At 37.8% G+C, this 18337-nt stretch overlaps 1 protein-coding gene across 1 annotated transcript in view; it reads left to right on the forward strand.

Annotated features, from left to right (window-relative positions):
* The window catches only part of LOC141398330 (uncharacterized), a 35315-nt gene extending 17778 nt beyond the window's left edge, over positions 1 to 17537 (forward strand). Inside the window, exons 3-11 of the mRNA XM_073975615.1 lie at positions 14 to 392; positions 454 to 926; positions 1004 to 1083; positions 1918 to 2016; positions 15699 to 15955; positions 16214 to 16405; positions 16490 to 16659; positions 16752 to 16928; positions 16994 to 17537. Of these exons, the coding sequence (XP_073831716.1) occupies positions 14 to 392; positions 454 to 926; positions 1004 to 1083; positions 1918 to 2016; positions 15699 to 15955; positions 16214 to 16405; positions 16490 to 16659; positions 16752 to 16928; positions 16994 to 17301 (2135 nt within the window). The 3' untranslated portion in view covers positions 17302 to 17537. The remainder of the gene's footprint in view (positions 1 to 13; positions 393 to 453; positions 927 to 1003; positions 1084 to 1917; positions 2017 to 15698; positions 15956 to 16213; positions 16406 to 16489; positions 16660 to 16751; positions 16929 to 16993) is intronic.
* Positions 17538 to 18337: the final 800 nt, after the last annotated feature.

Consider the following 18337-nt stretch of genomic DNA (forward strand, 5'->3'; position numbering starts at 1 on the left):
TTGTCTTTTGCAGCTTATGATGCTTCTGCCCGTTATCGAGGCCAACTATTGTTTGGCAATGACAAATGGTTGGGCCAACGACAATTCTGCTATGAACTCAATCGTCAATTGGATCCTGAAAAACGCAAACATTTTGAATTTGAATTCTATGTGGCGTTTATTGCATTCAAATTGCAGTTGCCGGAGAAATTTATGGCCAATTTACAAATTGGCGAATGCCTACCCAAATCATGTACGGCCCAAGACGTCCAGCATTTATTGGAATTGGATCCGCATGCGAATATGTTGTCTTCTATTAACAATACACAAATGGCCATTGTGAAAATAATGAGAGTAAGGACGGTGCCGGGTTTGTATAGCTATTGGCGGGAGTTAAAGTTTCAAATATTTGCGTGAGTTGTGTATCAAAACAAAAATAATTTGAAATAACTAAAATTGCTCTTTTTACTCCAGGAGCTTCTTACTGACTTTGATTGTCCTCATCATAGCCGCAACCTGGTATCAATCCCACTTGAATGAACAAAATTTAAAGAGACCCAACATCTCCATGATCAGCGGTTCCAAAGTGGATTCCTCCAACTTGCATCACATATCATCCTCAGCCACAGATAATGGCAAATCTTTTGAGTTATATCAAATGTCTACATTAAATGATAACAACAACTGTAGCACCACAAGTGAATCACCTGGTTCCGGTGATGTCAATGGCAAAAAATCTCCTTATTTGAATGGCCAACACGATTTAGATATCAATTCCAATAGGAATGGTGATGCAACAGCGGCAGCAGTAGCAGCTGTGGGCTATAATAATGGTAGTAGCAATGGCAACAGCAGCACTGTACGTGCCACTCATGATGCAGAATATCGCATAGAGACCACCAGCAATGCAGGAGCCACAGAGACCTATGAGGCCAAACAGCAATTGGGTAAATAAATATTCACTGTTGAAATAGAAACATTTTTATTGAGCTCAAAAATTGATACGTTTTCTGTTTTGTTGCAGGTATTCATGAACAAGTTTTGTTGTGTTTTGCATTTCAAACGAATGCCACCAGCATTTTAAATGTGGATGAGGCCAAAGAGGTAGGTATTTTTGGGGGAACGTAAAGAGGATATTCAGCAATTTTTAAAATAAGAAATATTTCGAACAATAAAATTCCTAATTTATCCATCTAAAACAAGAACCTATGGGGTGTATGGTTATTGTTGTTAGTCATACGCTACCATGGCCTTTGTTTAATCAAGCTGTAACAAGAATTGGTATGAGCAATAATGAAGGTGTTTCTTAATCCATTTGATAAGGAATTCTAAATTAAATTTCGAGGCATAAATATTTCGAAGTACAGTCGAACAACCCAAAGATGTAGCAGCCGGAGAAGAAAAATTACTACTTTATAAAGAAAATTCGTCATAGAACGATTCCTTATAGAGAATTATCCATTAATATTCGTTTGTTATAGAGAAGTTCGACTGCATAATTCGTATCCATTTAAACGACTTTTGTTCTATGCTATTTATTGAGAATTTCCATGATAGTCCCTGAGTCGTATGATTGACGATATTAGTTATACGTTACCCCATAGTTATTTATCTGAGCCATTTATTTAGAGTTTCACAAATAGACCCTAGGTCATATGACTAATGGCATTAGTTATGCGATAACCCAAACTTATGTTTCTGTGCCATTTGTTCAGAGTTTCACTGATAGTCCCTTTGCTTTAAGATGTATCACCATTATTGTATTAACCCACGTTTTAAATTTCCACATTCTTCTACACACTTAAATATTTTTTTTATTTTATCCGCACATATGCTTGTATATACGAGTACATACATATATATTTACCAAAAAAATATTTACATACTTTGCTTTATTCCATTAGCCTATTATTGACTCTTTTTCTTTCCTTTGTATAGACTCAAACATCCTGTGTACATGGATTACGCGTCATATCCGTTCTATGGACAATAATGGTACACACATATTTACAAATATTTAACATTGGAGAAAATCGGGTGAGTATTATTGATAAACATACGTATATGTATGTATGTATGTATGTATTTTTTGTATTATTCACAAAATTCCTTTAACAAAGAAACACATTTTTGATTGACATTTTGCAAAAAAGCAACTTAAAGCAGGAAATATAAAAACTTTTCACTTCCGCAACAACATGACGGCAAGTAAAGAAGGCAAAGGAAATATCTTAAATATATAAAACTAGCAAAATGCCCGCTACTTTGTATGCGGAAAAGGAATAATAAACACATAAACAATATTTAATTTAATGGAGAACACTGAAAATTTTGATGTACTAATACCTATTTGAATTGATATTTAATTTCTTTCAAGTACTGCTCGTACACGTTTTGTTCGAATTTAAGAAAAAGACCTCTACACTTCAACAGCGGCCTACATTTTAAATTCCATTCCATGTTTTATTAGAACGGTATGGGTATTTTGAAAATTTTATCCACATTTTCCAACCGAATTTTGGAATTTGTGATATCAAAATGTAGAAAACCATTATTCAGAAGATGTTACCCTATATAATAGTTAATTTTTGAGACATTTTATTTTAGGACTTTTTTTCTCAGGATGTAAAAACCTTCTTGTGAAACATTAGCCGCATAAATCTACCTTTTCAAGTGAACTTACTATAATGTTCAGAATAGACAACAAATATAAAAACAATTTTGTTGAAAAGGTACGTTTGACTTTTTGATTTCAGTACATTATTTTTTATTATATATTATTTTATATTATTTAGAAACCGAATTCGTGTTAACCTAGAAACAATAATAAATTATTCAGTACAATTTTTAAAATCCAGGACCTTAGCTCAAATGTTACAGTTTTAGTTCTAGTTGTTCACCCAATGTCAATGGTATTACATGTAGAAACCTTTCATACATTTTAAGGCGGATTTAAATAAACATTCTGATCCAATCTCAACAGTGATCCTCATAACATATTTTATTTATCGATTAACCCAATACCATTGCTTCAATATATAGTATTATTTAATATTTCTAGTACACTTATTGTACGACCACCTCTAACAATGAACCTGACAAATCAATAATATATCAGAATTTCACTTCTATTCCTTAGCCCAATACCAAATTTATTGCAATTTTGTACTTTTCATGCACTAATGATATAATTCCATCTTCATTGCTACACCCAAAGTCAAATTTAATAGCATTTAGTACATTTCGTATTTATTAATAAATCATCCAGCCCTCTGCCTAATTTTAGAATTTGTATGCACTTCAAAAAATCCGTATCTAAACACCAACACAATCCCTCATACAACAATTCGAAATTCCACCTATATCCAATCATGCAACACCAAACTGGTACCAAATTTAGTACTTATAGTATGTATAAGTTTCAAAAATTACTTCCTTTTATCCAAAACAATATCCCAACCGTGATTTAGTATTTTTCGTATACATTAGTACGAATTTCCCAAACTTCCTCAATACTACACTCCATAAGTAATCTTAATTATAAATTTCAGGATTCCAGCTCTATATGTTCGCCCAAATCCAAAAATGTACCAAACTTAGTACCATTTAGTACTTCCCGTACCCTTAAGTACGAATATTCGAAACTACCTCATTCCTACATTCCATAAGTAATCTTAATTCCAAATTTCAGGATTCCAGCTATCCGTCCACCATTTAGTACTTTCCGTACCCATAAGTACGAATTTCCAAGACTAAGGCAATCCTACAGTCCAACAGTAATCTTAATTCCAAATTTCAGGATTCCAACTATATTCGTTCCCTAAAATCCCAATTGTACCAATTTTAGTACTTATCGTACCCATAAGTACGAATTTCCAAAACTTCCTCAATCTTACACTCCAACAGTAACCTTAACTCGAAATTTCAGGATTCCAGCTTCATCCGTCCACCCAAATAAATAAATAAATAAATAAATAAATATAAATTGTACCAAACTTAGTACCATTTAGTACTTTCCGTACCCATAAGTACGAATTGCCGAAACTATCTCAATTCTACACTCCATAAGTAATCTTAATTCCAAATTTCAGGATTACAGCTCTACCCGTCCACCTAAATTTAAGTTGTACCAAATTTAGTACCATTTAGTACTTTCCGTACCCATAAGTACCAATTTCCAAGACTATGTCAATCCTACAGTCCAACAGTAATCTTAATTCCAAATTTCAGTATCCCAGCTCTATTCGTTAACCCAAATATAAAATGTACCAAATTTAGTACATTTAGTACTTTTCGTACCCCCTAAGTACGAATTTCCAAAACTTGCTCAATGCTACGCCCCAATAGTAATCTTAAATCAAAATTTCAGGATTCCAGCTCCATCCGTTCAACTAAATTTAAATTGTAACACATTTAGTACCATTTAGTACTTTCCGTACCCATAAGTACGAATTTCCAAGACTAACTCAGTGCTACACTCCAAAAGTAATTAAATTCCAAATTTCAGGATTCCAGCTCTATCCGTTCACCCAAATACAATTTGTACCAAATTTAGTACCGTTTACTACTTTTCGTACCCATAAGTAAGGATTTCCAAAACAACCTCAATCCTTCACTCCATCAGTAATCTTAATTTCAAATTGCAGGTTTCCAACTCTATCCGTTCACCCAAATATAAATTGTACCAAATTTAGTGCATTTAGTACTTTCCGTTCCCATAAGTATGAATTTCCAAAACTACCTCAATCCTACACTCCATCAGAAAACTTAATTCGAAATTTCAGGATTCCAACTCTATCCGTTCAACTAAATTTAAATTGTACCAAATTTAGTACCATTTAGTATTTTCCGTACCCATAAGTATAAATTTCCAAGACTAACTTAATCCTACACTCCAAAAGTAATTAAATTCCAAATTTCAGAATTCCAACTCTATCCGTTCACCCAAATCCAATTTGTACCAAATTTAGTACCGTTTACTACTTTTCGTACCCATAAGTATGAATTTCCAAAACTACCTCAATCCTTTACTCCATCAGTAATCTTAATTCCAAATTTCAGGTTTCCATGTCTATCTAAATCCAAATTGTACCAAATTTAGTACTTTTCGTACACATAAGTATGAATTTCCAAAAGTACACCCATATCTCAATCGTACGCTTCAACGGTAATCTAAATTCCAAGTTTCAGGTTTTCAGCTCTATCCGTTCACCCAAATCCAAATTGTACCAAATTTAGTACCATTTAGTACTACTCGTACACATTAGTACGAACTTCCAAAATCATTTCCTTATATCAACACCACTTCCCAACCTTGATTCCCATACCAAATATGAAGATTGTAGCTATATCCGCTCAAAATATACAATTGGTACCAAATTTAGTAACTTTTCGTACACTTATAGGTCGAATTTTCAAAAGCCCTTTGGTAAATCTTTCTAACTTTCCATCAGTTACCCTCATTCCAAATTTCAGAATTCTAGCTCTTCCCGTTTGTCTAATACAAAGGGTACCATATTTAGTACCTTTTAGTACTTTTCGTACCCTTCTAGGTCGAATTTCCAAAAATCCAGCCTTATCTCACCCCTACACATCGACAGCAATCCACAGTCAAAATTTCAGGTTTCTAGCTTCAGCGGTTTCGTCTGGGCGATGATATGTCAGTCACTCAGTAACTCAGTCACTCAGTCACTCACTCACTCACTAAGCTCTTTTATATATATAGACTAGCAAAGTGCCCGCAACATTGTATGCGGAAAGGATACAAAAAATAAACAATATGTAATATGGAAATTGCAAACACTGAAAATGTTGTTGCACTAATGCCAATTTTAATCAATATTTATTTTTATTTTAGTACTGTACGTACCCCTTTAGTTCGATTTTCAAAAAGATCGGCCGTATCTCACCCTTACACATTAACAGATCAACGTTGCACACCAATACTCACCCTAATTCCAAAAAATACAGATTCCAGCACTGTCCCTACACCCAAAAACAAATTGAGTACCATTAAGTACTTTTCGTATACTTATGGTACGTATTTCGACGACATATCTCAACCCTACACTGACATTGATACAAAATAATAACAATAATCGTAATTCCAAATTTCAAGATTCCAGCTGTATCCGTTCGTCCAATTCCTAATTGTACCAAACATATTATTATTTCGTACTCTTCGTATCCACAAGTAAGATTTTCCAAGACTACATGAATCCTTCACTTTAACAGTAATCTTAATTCCAAATTTCAGGATTCCAGCTGTATCCGTTCGTCCAATTTTTCTTTCGTACCCATAAGTACGATTTTTTTAAAACTTCCTCAATGCAACAGGGCTGCAATAATCATAGTTTCAAATAGCAAGGTTCCACCGCTATCCGTTCACCTAACTACAAATTGTACCAAATTTAGTACTTTTCGTACCCATAAGTACCATTTTTCAAAACTACCTGAATCCTACTCTTTGACTGTAATCGTAATTCCATATTTCTGGATTCCAGCTCTATTAATTCACCCAAATCCAAGTTGTACCAAATTTAGTACCATTTAGTACTTTTTATATCCATAAGTACGAATTTTCTACCTTAATCCACTCTCCAACAGCAATCTCAATTCCAAATTTCGGGATTCCAGCTCTATCCGTTCACCCAAATCCCCATTGTACCAAATTTAGTACAATTTAGTACATAAGTACGAATTTCCAAAACTACCTCAATCCTACACTCCACCAGTAATCCCAATTCCAAATTTCGAGATTCCAGCACTATCCGTTCACCCACAGCACCATTGTACCAAATTTAGTACTTTTCGTACACTCATAATTTCCAAAAACCCTTTAGCACATCTCTCTTACTCAATCATTCGCCCAAATCCAAACTGTACTAAATTTAGTACCATTTTTTTAACTTTTCGTTCCCATTAAGTACAATTTTTTCGCAGTTCCACATTTCAGGATTCCAGCTTTATCCGTTCACCCAAATCCCCATTGTACCAAATTTAGTACCATTTATTACTTTTCGTACACATATGTAAGTATGAATTTTCCAAGTACCACTTCCCAACTTTGATTTCCATACAAATACCATTATTCTAGCTATATCCGTTCAAAATATACAATTGGTACTAAATTTTGTAAATTTTAGTACTTTTTGTACACTTAGTACACCCTACACCCTTACGGTATTCTTAATTCAAAACTTCAGGTTTCAAGCTCTATTCGTTCCCCATGTTGTACAAAATTTAGTAATATTTAGTGCTTTCTGTACTTATAAGTACGAATTTCTAACACTACCTCAATCATACACTTCAAAAGTAATCTTAATTCCAAATTTCAAGATTCCAGCTCTACCCGTTCACACAAATCTAAATTGTACCAAATTTAGTACGATTTAGTACTTTTCGTACCCATATGTACGAATATCTTAAACTTTCTCAACTCTGCAGTTCAACAGTAATCTTAATTCCAAATTTCAGGTTTTAAGCTCCATCCATTCACTCAAATCCAAATGGTACCAAATTTAGTACCATTTAGTACATCTCGTACTCATAAGTACGAACTTCCAAAACCATTTCCTTATATCAACGCCATTTCCCAAACTTGATTACCACACCAAATTTGAAGATTGTAGCTATATCCGTTCAAAATATACAATTAGTACCAAATTTAGTAACTTTTAGTACTTTTCGTACACTTATCGGTCGAATTTCCAAAAATCCTTTGGTATATCTCTATAACTCTCCATTAGTGCCCTCGTTCAAAATTTCCGAATTCTATCTCTTCGCGTTCGCCTAATACAATGGATACTATATTTAGTACCTTTTAGTACTTTTCGTACCTTTCTAGGACGAATTCCCAAAAACCCCTTTACACAATAGCAAATTGTACCAAATTCTGTGCCATTTAGTACTTTTCATAGTTTTTTTTTGTCCAAAGTCATCTATCTGCATATCTTAATCCACACACAAACAGTGACTCTAGAACAAATTGTAGAATTCCAGCTCTGTTCCTACACCCGATACCAAATTTAGAACGATTTAGTACTTTTCGTATACCATATGCCAAAGCCACACACCAACACTCACCCTGACTCCAATAACAAATTGAGTGTCATTTCGTAATTTTCGTATACATATGATACGTACATATTTCGATTACCACATACAAATGTAAAACATAGTACCATTAAGTACACTTCGTACCCATAAGTGCGATTTTCCAAAACTACCTCAATCCTTCACTACCATAATTCTAAATAACCGGATTCCAGCGCTATCCGTGCAATCAAATCCAAATTGTAGCATTTGGTACATATCGTACCCACAAGAACGAATTTCAAAAACTACTTCCATCTCAATCCTACACTCCAACAGTAGTCTGATCAAATTAAAGGATTCCAGTTCTATCCGTTCCCCCAAATCCAAATTGTACCAAATGTAGTACCACTTAGTACTTTTCGTACCCATAGCTAAGAATTTCCAAAACTACCTCAGTCCTATACTCCAACAGTAATCCTAATTTCAAATTTCAGGACTCAAGCGCTATCCATCACCCAAATCCTAATTGTACCACATCTAGTATCAATTAGTACTTTTCATAATCATAAGTACAAATTTCCAAAACTACCTTAATCCCACAATCCAACAGCAATCTCAATTCCAAATTTCGGGATTCCAGCTCTATCCGTTCAACCAAATCCCCATTGTACCAAATTTAGTACCATTTATAACTTCTCGTTCCCATAAGTACGATTGTCGAAAACTACTTCAGTCCTACACTCCAACACAAATCACAATTCAACATTTCATGATTCCAGCTTTATCCGTTCACCCAAATGCCCATTGTACCAAATTTAGTACCAATTAGTACTTTTCGTACATAGTTTCCGAAAACCCTTTAGTACATCTCTCTTACTCTTCATCAGTGACCCTCAGTCCAAATTTGAGGAATCGAGCTCTATCCGTTTACCGAAATCCAAGCAGTACTAAATTTAGTACCATTTAGTACTTTCCGTACCCATAGGTACGAATTTCCAAAATTCCCTCATACCTACACTCCACCAGTAATGTCAATTCCAAATTTCGAGATTCCAGCTCTATCCGTTCACCCAAATCCCCATAGTACCAAATTTAGTACCATTTGGTACTTTTCGTACACATAAGTATGAATTTTCCACACCATCTCCTTTTAGAAGCACCACTTCCCAACCATGATTTCCATACCAAATTCCATGATTCTAGCTATATCCGTTCAAAATATACAGTTGGTACTAAATTTTGTAAATTTTAGTACTTTTCGTACACTTAGAGGTCGAATTTCCAAAAACCCTATGGTACATCTTCCTAACTTCATGCCAAATTTCAAAATTCTAGCTCTTTCCGTTTGCCCAATACAAAGGGTACCATATTTAGTACCTTTTAGTACTTTTCGTACCCTTCTAGGTCGAATTTCCAAAAACCCAGCCTTATCTCACCCCTACACACCAACAGCAACCCACACCCAAAATTTGGAGATTCTAGCTTCAGCGGTTTCGTCTGGGCGATGATATGTCAGTCACTCACTCACTCACTCACTCATCACTAAGCTCTTTTATATATATAGATGATGAATTCACAGCAACAAACTGAACCAATAATAGACGAGCTGAAGGTCGTCTTTATACACGAGCTGAAGGTCGTCTTTATAGATGAGTATAAGGGAGTTTTTATAGGCTGAAGGTCGCTTTTATAGGCGACCAGGAGGAAGTCTTTATAGACGAGCAGAGGAAATATTTATAGACGAGCAGAGGAAATATTAAAGACGAGCAGGAGGAAATCCTTATAAACCAGCAGGATGGTCGTACTTATAATTGAGCTAAAGTTTTAGAGTACGATTGATATCTAAGTCCACGTAGGGAACTGTAAATGACACTAAGTCGATAAATTGGCTCCAAGTTTACGAAATATGGGCTCTGAGATCACCTTGTGTTCGCCAGATAACCTGTGTGTCCACCTAGTACTCGATAGATAACCCCTGATCTCAGCTAGTGTACGATAAATGACGCCTATCTAGACCACGACATATGGCCTCTGAGGCCACCTAGCCTACAAGAGATGACCTGTGATGACACCTGGTCTACAAAAGATGACCTCTGAGGACACCTAGGATATGATAGATGATCTGGCAGACCACATAGTGTACGATAGAAAACCTCTAAGTCCACTTAGTATACGATAAGTGGCCTCTGTGCCCATCTAATCCATGACAAATTACTTCTGAGGTCTACTCAACGATAGCTAGGTCCATGAGGCCACCTAGAGCACAATAAATGACATCTCAGACTGTATAGTTCACGAGAGATGGTCTCTGTGCACACCTATTATATGATACATAACCTATGAGAAAAGTGACCTCTGAGGCTACCTAGTCGAAAATAGATGGTCTGTGAGGCCACCTAGTGTACAATAGAAAATCTCTGAGTCCACCTCGTGCACGATGAATTTCCTCGGATTTAGTCTACGATAGATGGTTTCTGTGTCCATCTAATCAATGATAAATGACCTCTGAGGCCACCTACTGTTCGACACCTAGAGTTCGACAAATAAGGTCTAAGATTACCTAGGCTTTGGTCGATGGTTTGCGAAGTCACTTAGTGTTCGATAGTTATCCTCTGAATCCACCTAGTGGACGGTGTATGGCCTCTGAGGTCACTTAGTCCAATATAGATTGTCTGTGAGGCCACCTAGTGTTCTATAGAAAACGTCTGAGTTCACCCCGTATACGATAGATAACCTCTGAGCTCACCCAGTGCACGACAAATGACGTTTGAGACCACTTATTCCACGATAAATGGCCCCTGTGCCTATCTAGACCACGACAAATGGCCTCTGAGGCCACCTAGCCTACTATAGGTGACATGTGATGACACCTGGTCTACAAAAGATGATCTCTGAGGACACCTAGGCTATGATAGATGATCTGGGAGACCAGTTAGTGTACGATAGAAACCCTCTAAGTCCACTTAGTGTACGATAAGCGGCATCTGTGCCCATCATATCCATGACAAATGACTTCTGAGGTCTACTCAACGATAGCTAGGTCCATGAGGCCACCTAGAGCACAATAAATTACATCTCAGACTATATAGTTCACGAGTGATGGTCTCTGTGCACACCTATTACATGATATATAACCTATGAGACAAGTGACCTCTGTAGACACCTAAGCTATGATAGATGATCTGGGAGCCAAATAGTGTACGATAGAAAACCTCTAAGTCCACTTAGTGTACGATAAGTGGCCTCTCTGCCCATCTAATCCATGACAAATGTCCTCGGAGGTCACGTACTCTACGATAGATAGGTCCATGAGGCCACCTATAGCACAATAAATAACCTCTCAGACTACATAGTTCACGAGAGATGGTCTCTGTGCACACCTATTACACGATAGATAATCTATGAGTTCACCTAGTATACGACAAGTGACCTCTGAGGCTAGCTAGTCGAAGATAGATGGTCTGCGAGGCCACCTAGTGTACAATAGAAAACCTCTGGGTCGACCTAGTGCACGATAAATGACCTCTGATTTAGTCTACGATAGATGGTTTCTATGTCCATCTAATCAATGATAAATGACCACTGAGGCCACCTACTCTACGATAGATGGTCTCTGATGACACCTAGGGTACGACAAATAAGCTCTAAGATTACCTAGGCTTTGATCGATGATTTGTAAAGTCGCTTAGTGTTCGATAGTTATCCTCTGAATCCACCTAGTGGACGATGGATGGCCTCTGAAGTTACTTAGTCTAATATAGATTGTCTGTGAGGCCACCTAGTGTTCGATAGATAACGTCTGAATTCACCTAGAATATATCTATCGTATACAAGGTGAACTCAGACGCTATCTATCGAACACTAGGTGGCCTCACAGATAATCTATATTAGACTAAGTGGCCTCAGAGCTCACCTTGTGCACGATAAATGACGTCTAAGACCACTTAGTCCACGATAGATGGCCTATGTGCCTATCTTGACCACTATAGATGTCATCTGAGGCCACCTAACCTACGATAGATCACCTGTGATGACACCTGCTCTACAAAAGATGATCTCTGAGGTCACCTAGGCTATGACAGAAGTTCTGTGAGGCCACTTAGTATACAAAAGATAACTTCTCAGTCCACATAGTGCACGATAAATGACCTCTAAAACTACATAGCCCACTTGAGATGGCCTCTGTTTCAATCTAGTCCACGATAGATGGCATGTGATGGCACATAGTGTACGACAAATGGCCTCTGAGGCTGCCTAGTCTAAGATAGATGGTCTGGGAGGACACTTAGTTTTCGACCGTTAACCTCTTAGACCACCTAATCTAAGAAATGTGTCGTCTGAGACCACTTACTCTTCTCTATATGAATAATCTCTGTGTAAACCTAGTACGCGAAAAATAACCTCTGAGCTAACCTAGGTACGATAAATGACGTCTGAGACCACTTAGTCCACGATAGATGGCCTGTGACGTCTCGTGGCCTAGGAAATATGGCCTCTGAGGAGACTTTAGATGATAGATGGTCTGTGAGGCCACCTAGTGTACAATAGAAAACCTCTGAGTCCACCTAGTGCACGATAATTGACCTCTGATAGATGGTCTCTGATGACACCTAGTGTACGACAAATAAGCTCTAAGACTACCTAGGCTTTGATCGATGGTTTGTGAAGTCACTTAGTGTTCGATAGTTATCCTCTGAATGCACCTATTGGACGATGTATGGCCTCTGAGGCCACTTAGTCTAAAATAGATTGTCTGTGAGGTCACCTAGTGTTCGATAGATAACGTCTGAGTTCACCTAGTATACGATAGACAACCCATGAGCTCACCTAGTGCACGATAAATGACGTCTGAGACCACTTAGTCAACGATAGATGACCTCTGTGCCTATCTAGACCACGATAGATGGCCTTTGAGGCCTATAGATGACCTGTGATGACACTTGGTCTACAAAATATGGCCCCTGAGGACACCTAGGCTATGATAGATGGTATGTGAGGCCACCTAGAATACGAAAGATAACCTCTGAGCCCACTTAAGGCCACCTAGTTCTCGATAGATAACCTCTGATTCCACCTAGTGCACGATAAATGATCTCTAAAACTACATAGCCCACTTGAGATGGCCTCTGTTTCCATCTAGTCACGATAGATGACATGTGATGGCACATAGTGTACGACAAATGACCTCTGAGGCTACCTTGTCTAAGATAGATGGTCTGGGAGGCAACATAGCTTTCGACCATTAAACTCTGAGACCACCTAATCTAGGAAATATGTCGTACGAGACCTCCTAATGTTCTATAGATAATCTCTGAGTCCACCTTATACACGAAAAATAACCTCTGAACTCACCTAGTGCACGATAAATGACATCTTAGACCAATTAGTCCACGATAGTTGGCCTGTGACGTCTCGTGACGAAATATGGCCTCTGAGGTGACCTCAGATTACAGATGGTTTGTGAGGCCATCTAGTGTACAATAGAAAACCTCTGATTTAGTCTACGATAGATGGTTTCTGTGCCCATCTAATCAATGATAAATGATCTCTGAGGCCACCTACTCTACGATAGATGGTCTCTGATGACACCTGGTATACTACAAATAAGCTCTAGACTTTGATCGATGGTTTGTGAAGTCACTTAGTGTTCGATAGTTATCCTCTGAATCCACCTAGTGGACGATGGATGGCTTCTGAGGTTACTTAGTCTAATATAGATTGTCTGTGAGGCCACCTAGTGTTCGATAGATAACGTCTGAGTTCACTTAGTATACGATAGATATATACTAGGTGAACTCAGACGTTATCTATCGAACACTAGGTGGCCTCACAGACAATCTATATTAGATTAAGTGGCCTCTGAGCTCACCTAGTGCACGATAAATGACGTCTGATACCACTTAATCCACGAAAGATAGCCTCTGTGCATATCTGGACCACGATAGATGGCCTTTGAGACTACCTAGCCTACGATAGATGACCTGTGATGACACTTGGTCTACAAAAGATGACCTCTGAGGACACCTAGGCTATGATAGATGGTCTGTTAGGCCACCTAGTGTACGAAAAAAAACTCTGATTCCACTTAGTGCACGATAAATGGCCTCTGTGCCTATATATCCATGACAAAGGGCTTCTGTAAGGCCAACTAGTTCTCGACAAATAACCTCTGAGTCCACCTAGTGCACGATAAAAACCTCTAAAACTACATAGCCTCTCTGCGATAGCTGAATGCCGTCTTTATTGTTAGGTAGTCCGCCTAGTGGAAGATAGATGGCCTCTGATACCACCATGTCTACGAAAGGTGTCCTCTGAGGTCGGAGGAGCGAGTGGCCCTTTGCTATTCGAACAATCGGAAAGTGAATTCTCGTAGAGCTATAATCTGCTCAGCCAGATCTATTCCCCTCTGGTCATTGCCGAGGACCATAACTCATCATGAGCATTAAAGTCCCCCAAGACAAGAAAGTTATGACATTCCACAGGCCCTAAACCTGGAATGCAGCTATTTATCGTCGGGATGTTTAGGTATACTCTACCTCGGCAGTTCCATATCTAACGGCTTCTAATGCATCTCGTCCCGGGTTTCCAGCTAGTGGTCATCTCTATAGGTGAGCCAAAGGTCATTTTTATAGGCGATCTAAACCTCACCTTTTTAGGCGCGCTGTAGCTCGTCTTCATAAGTGACCAAAAGGTATTCTACATGGGCCAGCTGAATGGATTCTTTATAGAGGATCTGAAGGGAGTATTTATAGACGAGGAGCGAAAATAAGTCTTTATATCGTCCTGGAGGAAGTTTTTGTAGACAAACTGAATGGCGTCTTTGTGGACGAGCAGAAGGCAGTCTATATAGACGAGCAAAAGGCAGTATTTACAGACGACCAAAAAGCAGTCTTTATGGGCGACCAGATGGGACTCTTTTTAGACAACCAGAAGATATTCTTTTCAGACGTCCAGAAGGAAGTCCTTATAGACAGCTAGAAGAGAGCCTTTGTAGATGAGCAGAGAGCAGTCTTCCTAGACCAGCTGAGGAGAGTATTTATATAGGAACTGAAGTCTTTGTAGACGAGCGAAAAATAGGTCTTTATATCGTCCTGGAGGAAGTTTTTGTAGACCAACTGAATGGAGTATTTGTGGACGGGCAGAAGGCAGTATATACATATATATGAGCAAAATGGAGTCTTTGCAGACTACCAAAATGCAAATGGGACTCTTTTTAGACAACCAGAGGATATTCTTTTCAGACGTCCAGAAGGAAGTTTTTATAGACAGTCAAAAGAGAGCCTTTGTAGACGAGCATAGAGCAGTCTTTATAGACGAAGACAGTTTTACAGAGGAAAATTATATATAGGGGAGGGATTTGTGTATTGAGGAGCAGATGACTATCTATATATACGAACATACGCCTGTGTATACATATATGAGTAGGAAACTGTCCTCTATCTAGACAATGAGAAAGCTGCCCTTGGTAAGGAGATAATGGTCCGGGAACGGGGAGCAGCCTTTTCTCTATAAAGACAGAAGAACTCTCTGGCTTTCCGTTTATATAATTTTCTCATTTTAATACTGGTGGCGTATAAGATGTGACGTTAATCATACGCTCCATAACACAGTACCCAATCAGGCTTTGAAAAGATATTCTTTTTCCCACTTTAAATCCATTATTTATCCTCTTTTATTTTCAGTATACCCGTATCATCACCGAACGCACCCTTTGGTATCAATTTGTAGGCAATGCCACATTTTCTGTAGACACTTTCTTTTTCATCAGTGGCTTTTTGGTTACCCTGCTGTATTTAAAACAAGAACGAAAGGTGGCCGATCGAACAACACAATTCATGAAGAAAGGTTTTGTGGACACATCCATTGTGATTATCTATCGTTATATACGGCTGACACCCACTTACTTGTTTGTGATATTTTTCAATGATTTTGCAACGCGGTGAGTACAGTGAAAGGAAAATGGTGAAAACAGGGGGGGGGGGAAATAAATGTTAAGATCTTCCCTAATATACCCATCAATCAATTTTAATAAACCTCAAAAATGAAATCAAACAAAAACAAGCATCAATCAATTTGTCAGTCAGCCAATCATGTTTGGGATTTATTATTTTTATCTAAACGCAAACACAAACACTTCTCTTCTCTATTTGCCACATTTCATTTTTTAAACCATTTCTTTTCTCCTTTTTTTCTCTAGGCAAACCTTTGACAACTCGGTGTTCCAGCCAACGGTGCCACCCAACACGTGTGCCAAATATTGGTGGCGCAACATTTTGTTCATCAACAATTTCTATCCATTGAGCGAGATTTGCATGATTTGGAGTTGGTATATGGCAAATGATATGCAATTTTTCATTATGGCCTCCATTCTATTGATGTTTTCAACAAAGTATGGAGGAGGCTCAGATACCCAAATTCTGTTTACAGTTAATTCATTTTCTCCCTCCTCTCTTTTGATTTTTAATTTTTTCAGATATTCCAAGGCCGTGGCATTAACATTGGCCACATTTTTGGCCTCCTCATGGGGTGTGTCGGGTGTCATATCACTGCGTTATCACTACACACACAAGGTTTCCAATCCCTTTGAATCCTTTGACTTTCTGTATGATAAACCATGGCAAAGAGTTGGCCCCTATATTATGGGTAAATTTTTTGGAGGATTCCAAAAAACGTTAATGAGTTTACGTTTAATCGTTGATGTTGTTTTTTCTTTCATCTTCCTCCTCCTTTTTTAGGCATGTTAACCGGTTACATTATGAGCAAAGTGCGTTCGGCACCAAAAGTTTCGGGACGCTTGAATGCCTTGTTATGGTCAATAAGTTTGGGTTTATTAATACTCATAATTTGTGGCGTGTGGCAGGGTGAACTTAATGAAGTCTCCACAGCATTTTATGTGAGCATTGCCCACACAGGTGAGTGGAACAAAGGAATCATTGTGAAACACTGGTGTTATTGTTAACATTACTTTTATCCACAGCTTTTGGTGCTGCTCTCATATGGATTGTGTTATCCTGCTGTTGGAATATATCACCCACCATGAATCGCATACTCTCCTATCGTTGTCTCTGGCCTCTGTCGAGACTCACCTACTGTGCCTATTTGATACATCCTGTCATAATGTTAATTACCGGCTATCAAATGGATGGTACCATTCACTTGAATCCCATTTTCATTACAGTTATATTTTTTGGTAATGCGGTGGTTTCGTTTATTGCTGCCTTCTTTATATCGGTAGCCCTTGAAGCCCCGGTAATACGTTTACTGAAAATAGTATTTCGTAAATAGTTAATAAACAATGTAACTGTATTATTGTAATGCCAAGTTTGTTTTATAAGCAAAATCTAGTGACTGTTTTTTATTATATGTTAAATAAGGCAAAAAAATAAATTTAATTTTTTCTATAAGTGGTAAGTGGTGAAATATGTTGAAAAAATATAATTAAAAAATAGTTAAATTTTTGTTTACTGTATATAAAATATTATTAAGTTGTATTATTTTTAAATAAATTACTTGTAAATATTTTTTGGATATGGTTTTCTTTAAACAAATATAAATAAAAGTTAATTCAATAAGATCGCCTAAAAGTAGGCAACAGGTTTAAGGATTCACAGAACAGGAAGCTAAAAGTCTTTTTTATAGAAGAGCTATAGGTCGTCCTTAAAAAACGAGCTAAAACTCGTCTCCATAGACCAGCTAAAGGTCGTCTTTATAGACCAGCTAAAGGTCCTCTTTATAGACGAGGCAAAGGTCGTCTCTATAGATGAGCCAAAGGTCGGCTCTATTGAGGAGCTAAAACTCGTCTCTATAGACGAGCTAAAGATCGTCTCTGAAAACTGATAAAGATCGTCTCTAAAGACGAGCTAAAGGTCGACTTTATAGACGAGCCGAAGGTCGTATTTATAGACGAGGCAAGGGTCGTCTCTATAGATGAGCCAAAGGTCGTCTCTATAGATGAGCCAAAGGTCGTCTCTATAGACGCGCTAAAGGTCGTCTTTATAGACGAGCTAAAGGTCGTCTCTATAGACGAGCTAAAGGTCATCCCTATAAACGAGCTAAAGGTCGTCCCTATAGACGAGCTAAAGGTCGTCCCTATAGACGAGCTAAAGGTCGTCCCTATAGACGAGCTCAATATTGTCTCTATAGACGAGCTAAAGATCGTCTTTATAGACGAGCCAAAGGTCGTCTTTATAGACGAGCCAAAGGTCGTCTTTATAGACGAGCCAAAGGTCGTCTTTATAGACGAGCCAAAGGTCGTCTTTATAGACGAGCCAAAGGTCGTCTTTATAGACGAGCCAAAGGTCGTCTTTATAGACGAGCCAAA

The sequence above is a fragment of the Musca autumnalis genome, unplaced genomic scaffold, assembly GCF_047663935.1.
Source record: "Musca autumnalis isolate F117 unplaced genomic scaffold, ASM4766393v1 scaffold_3, whole genome shotgun sequence".
Taxonomy (NCBI): domain Eukaryota; kingdom Metazoa; phylum Arthropoda; class Insecta; order Diptera; family Muscidae; genus Musca; species Musca autumnalis.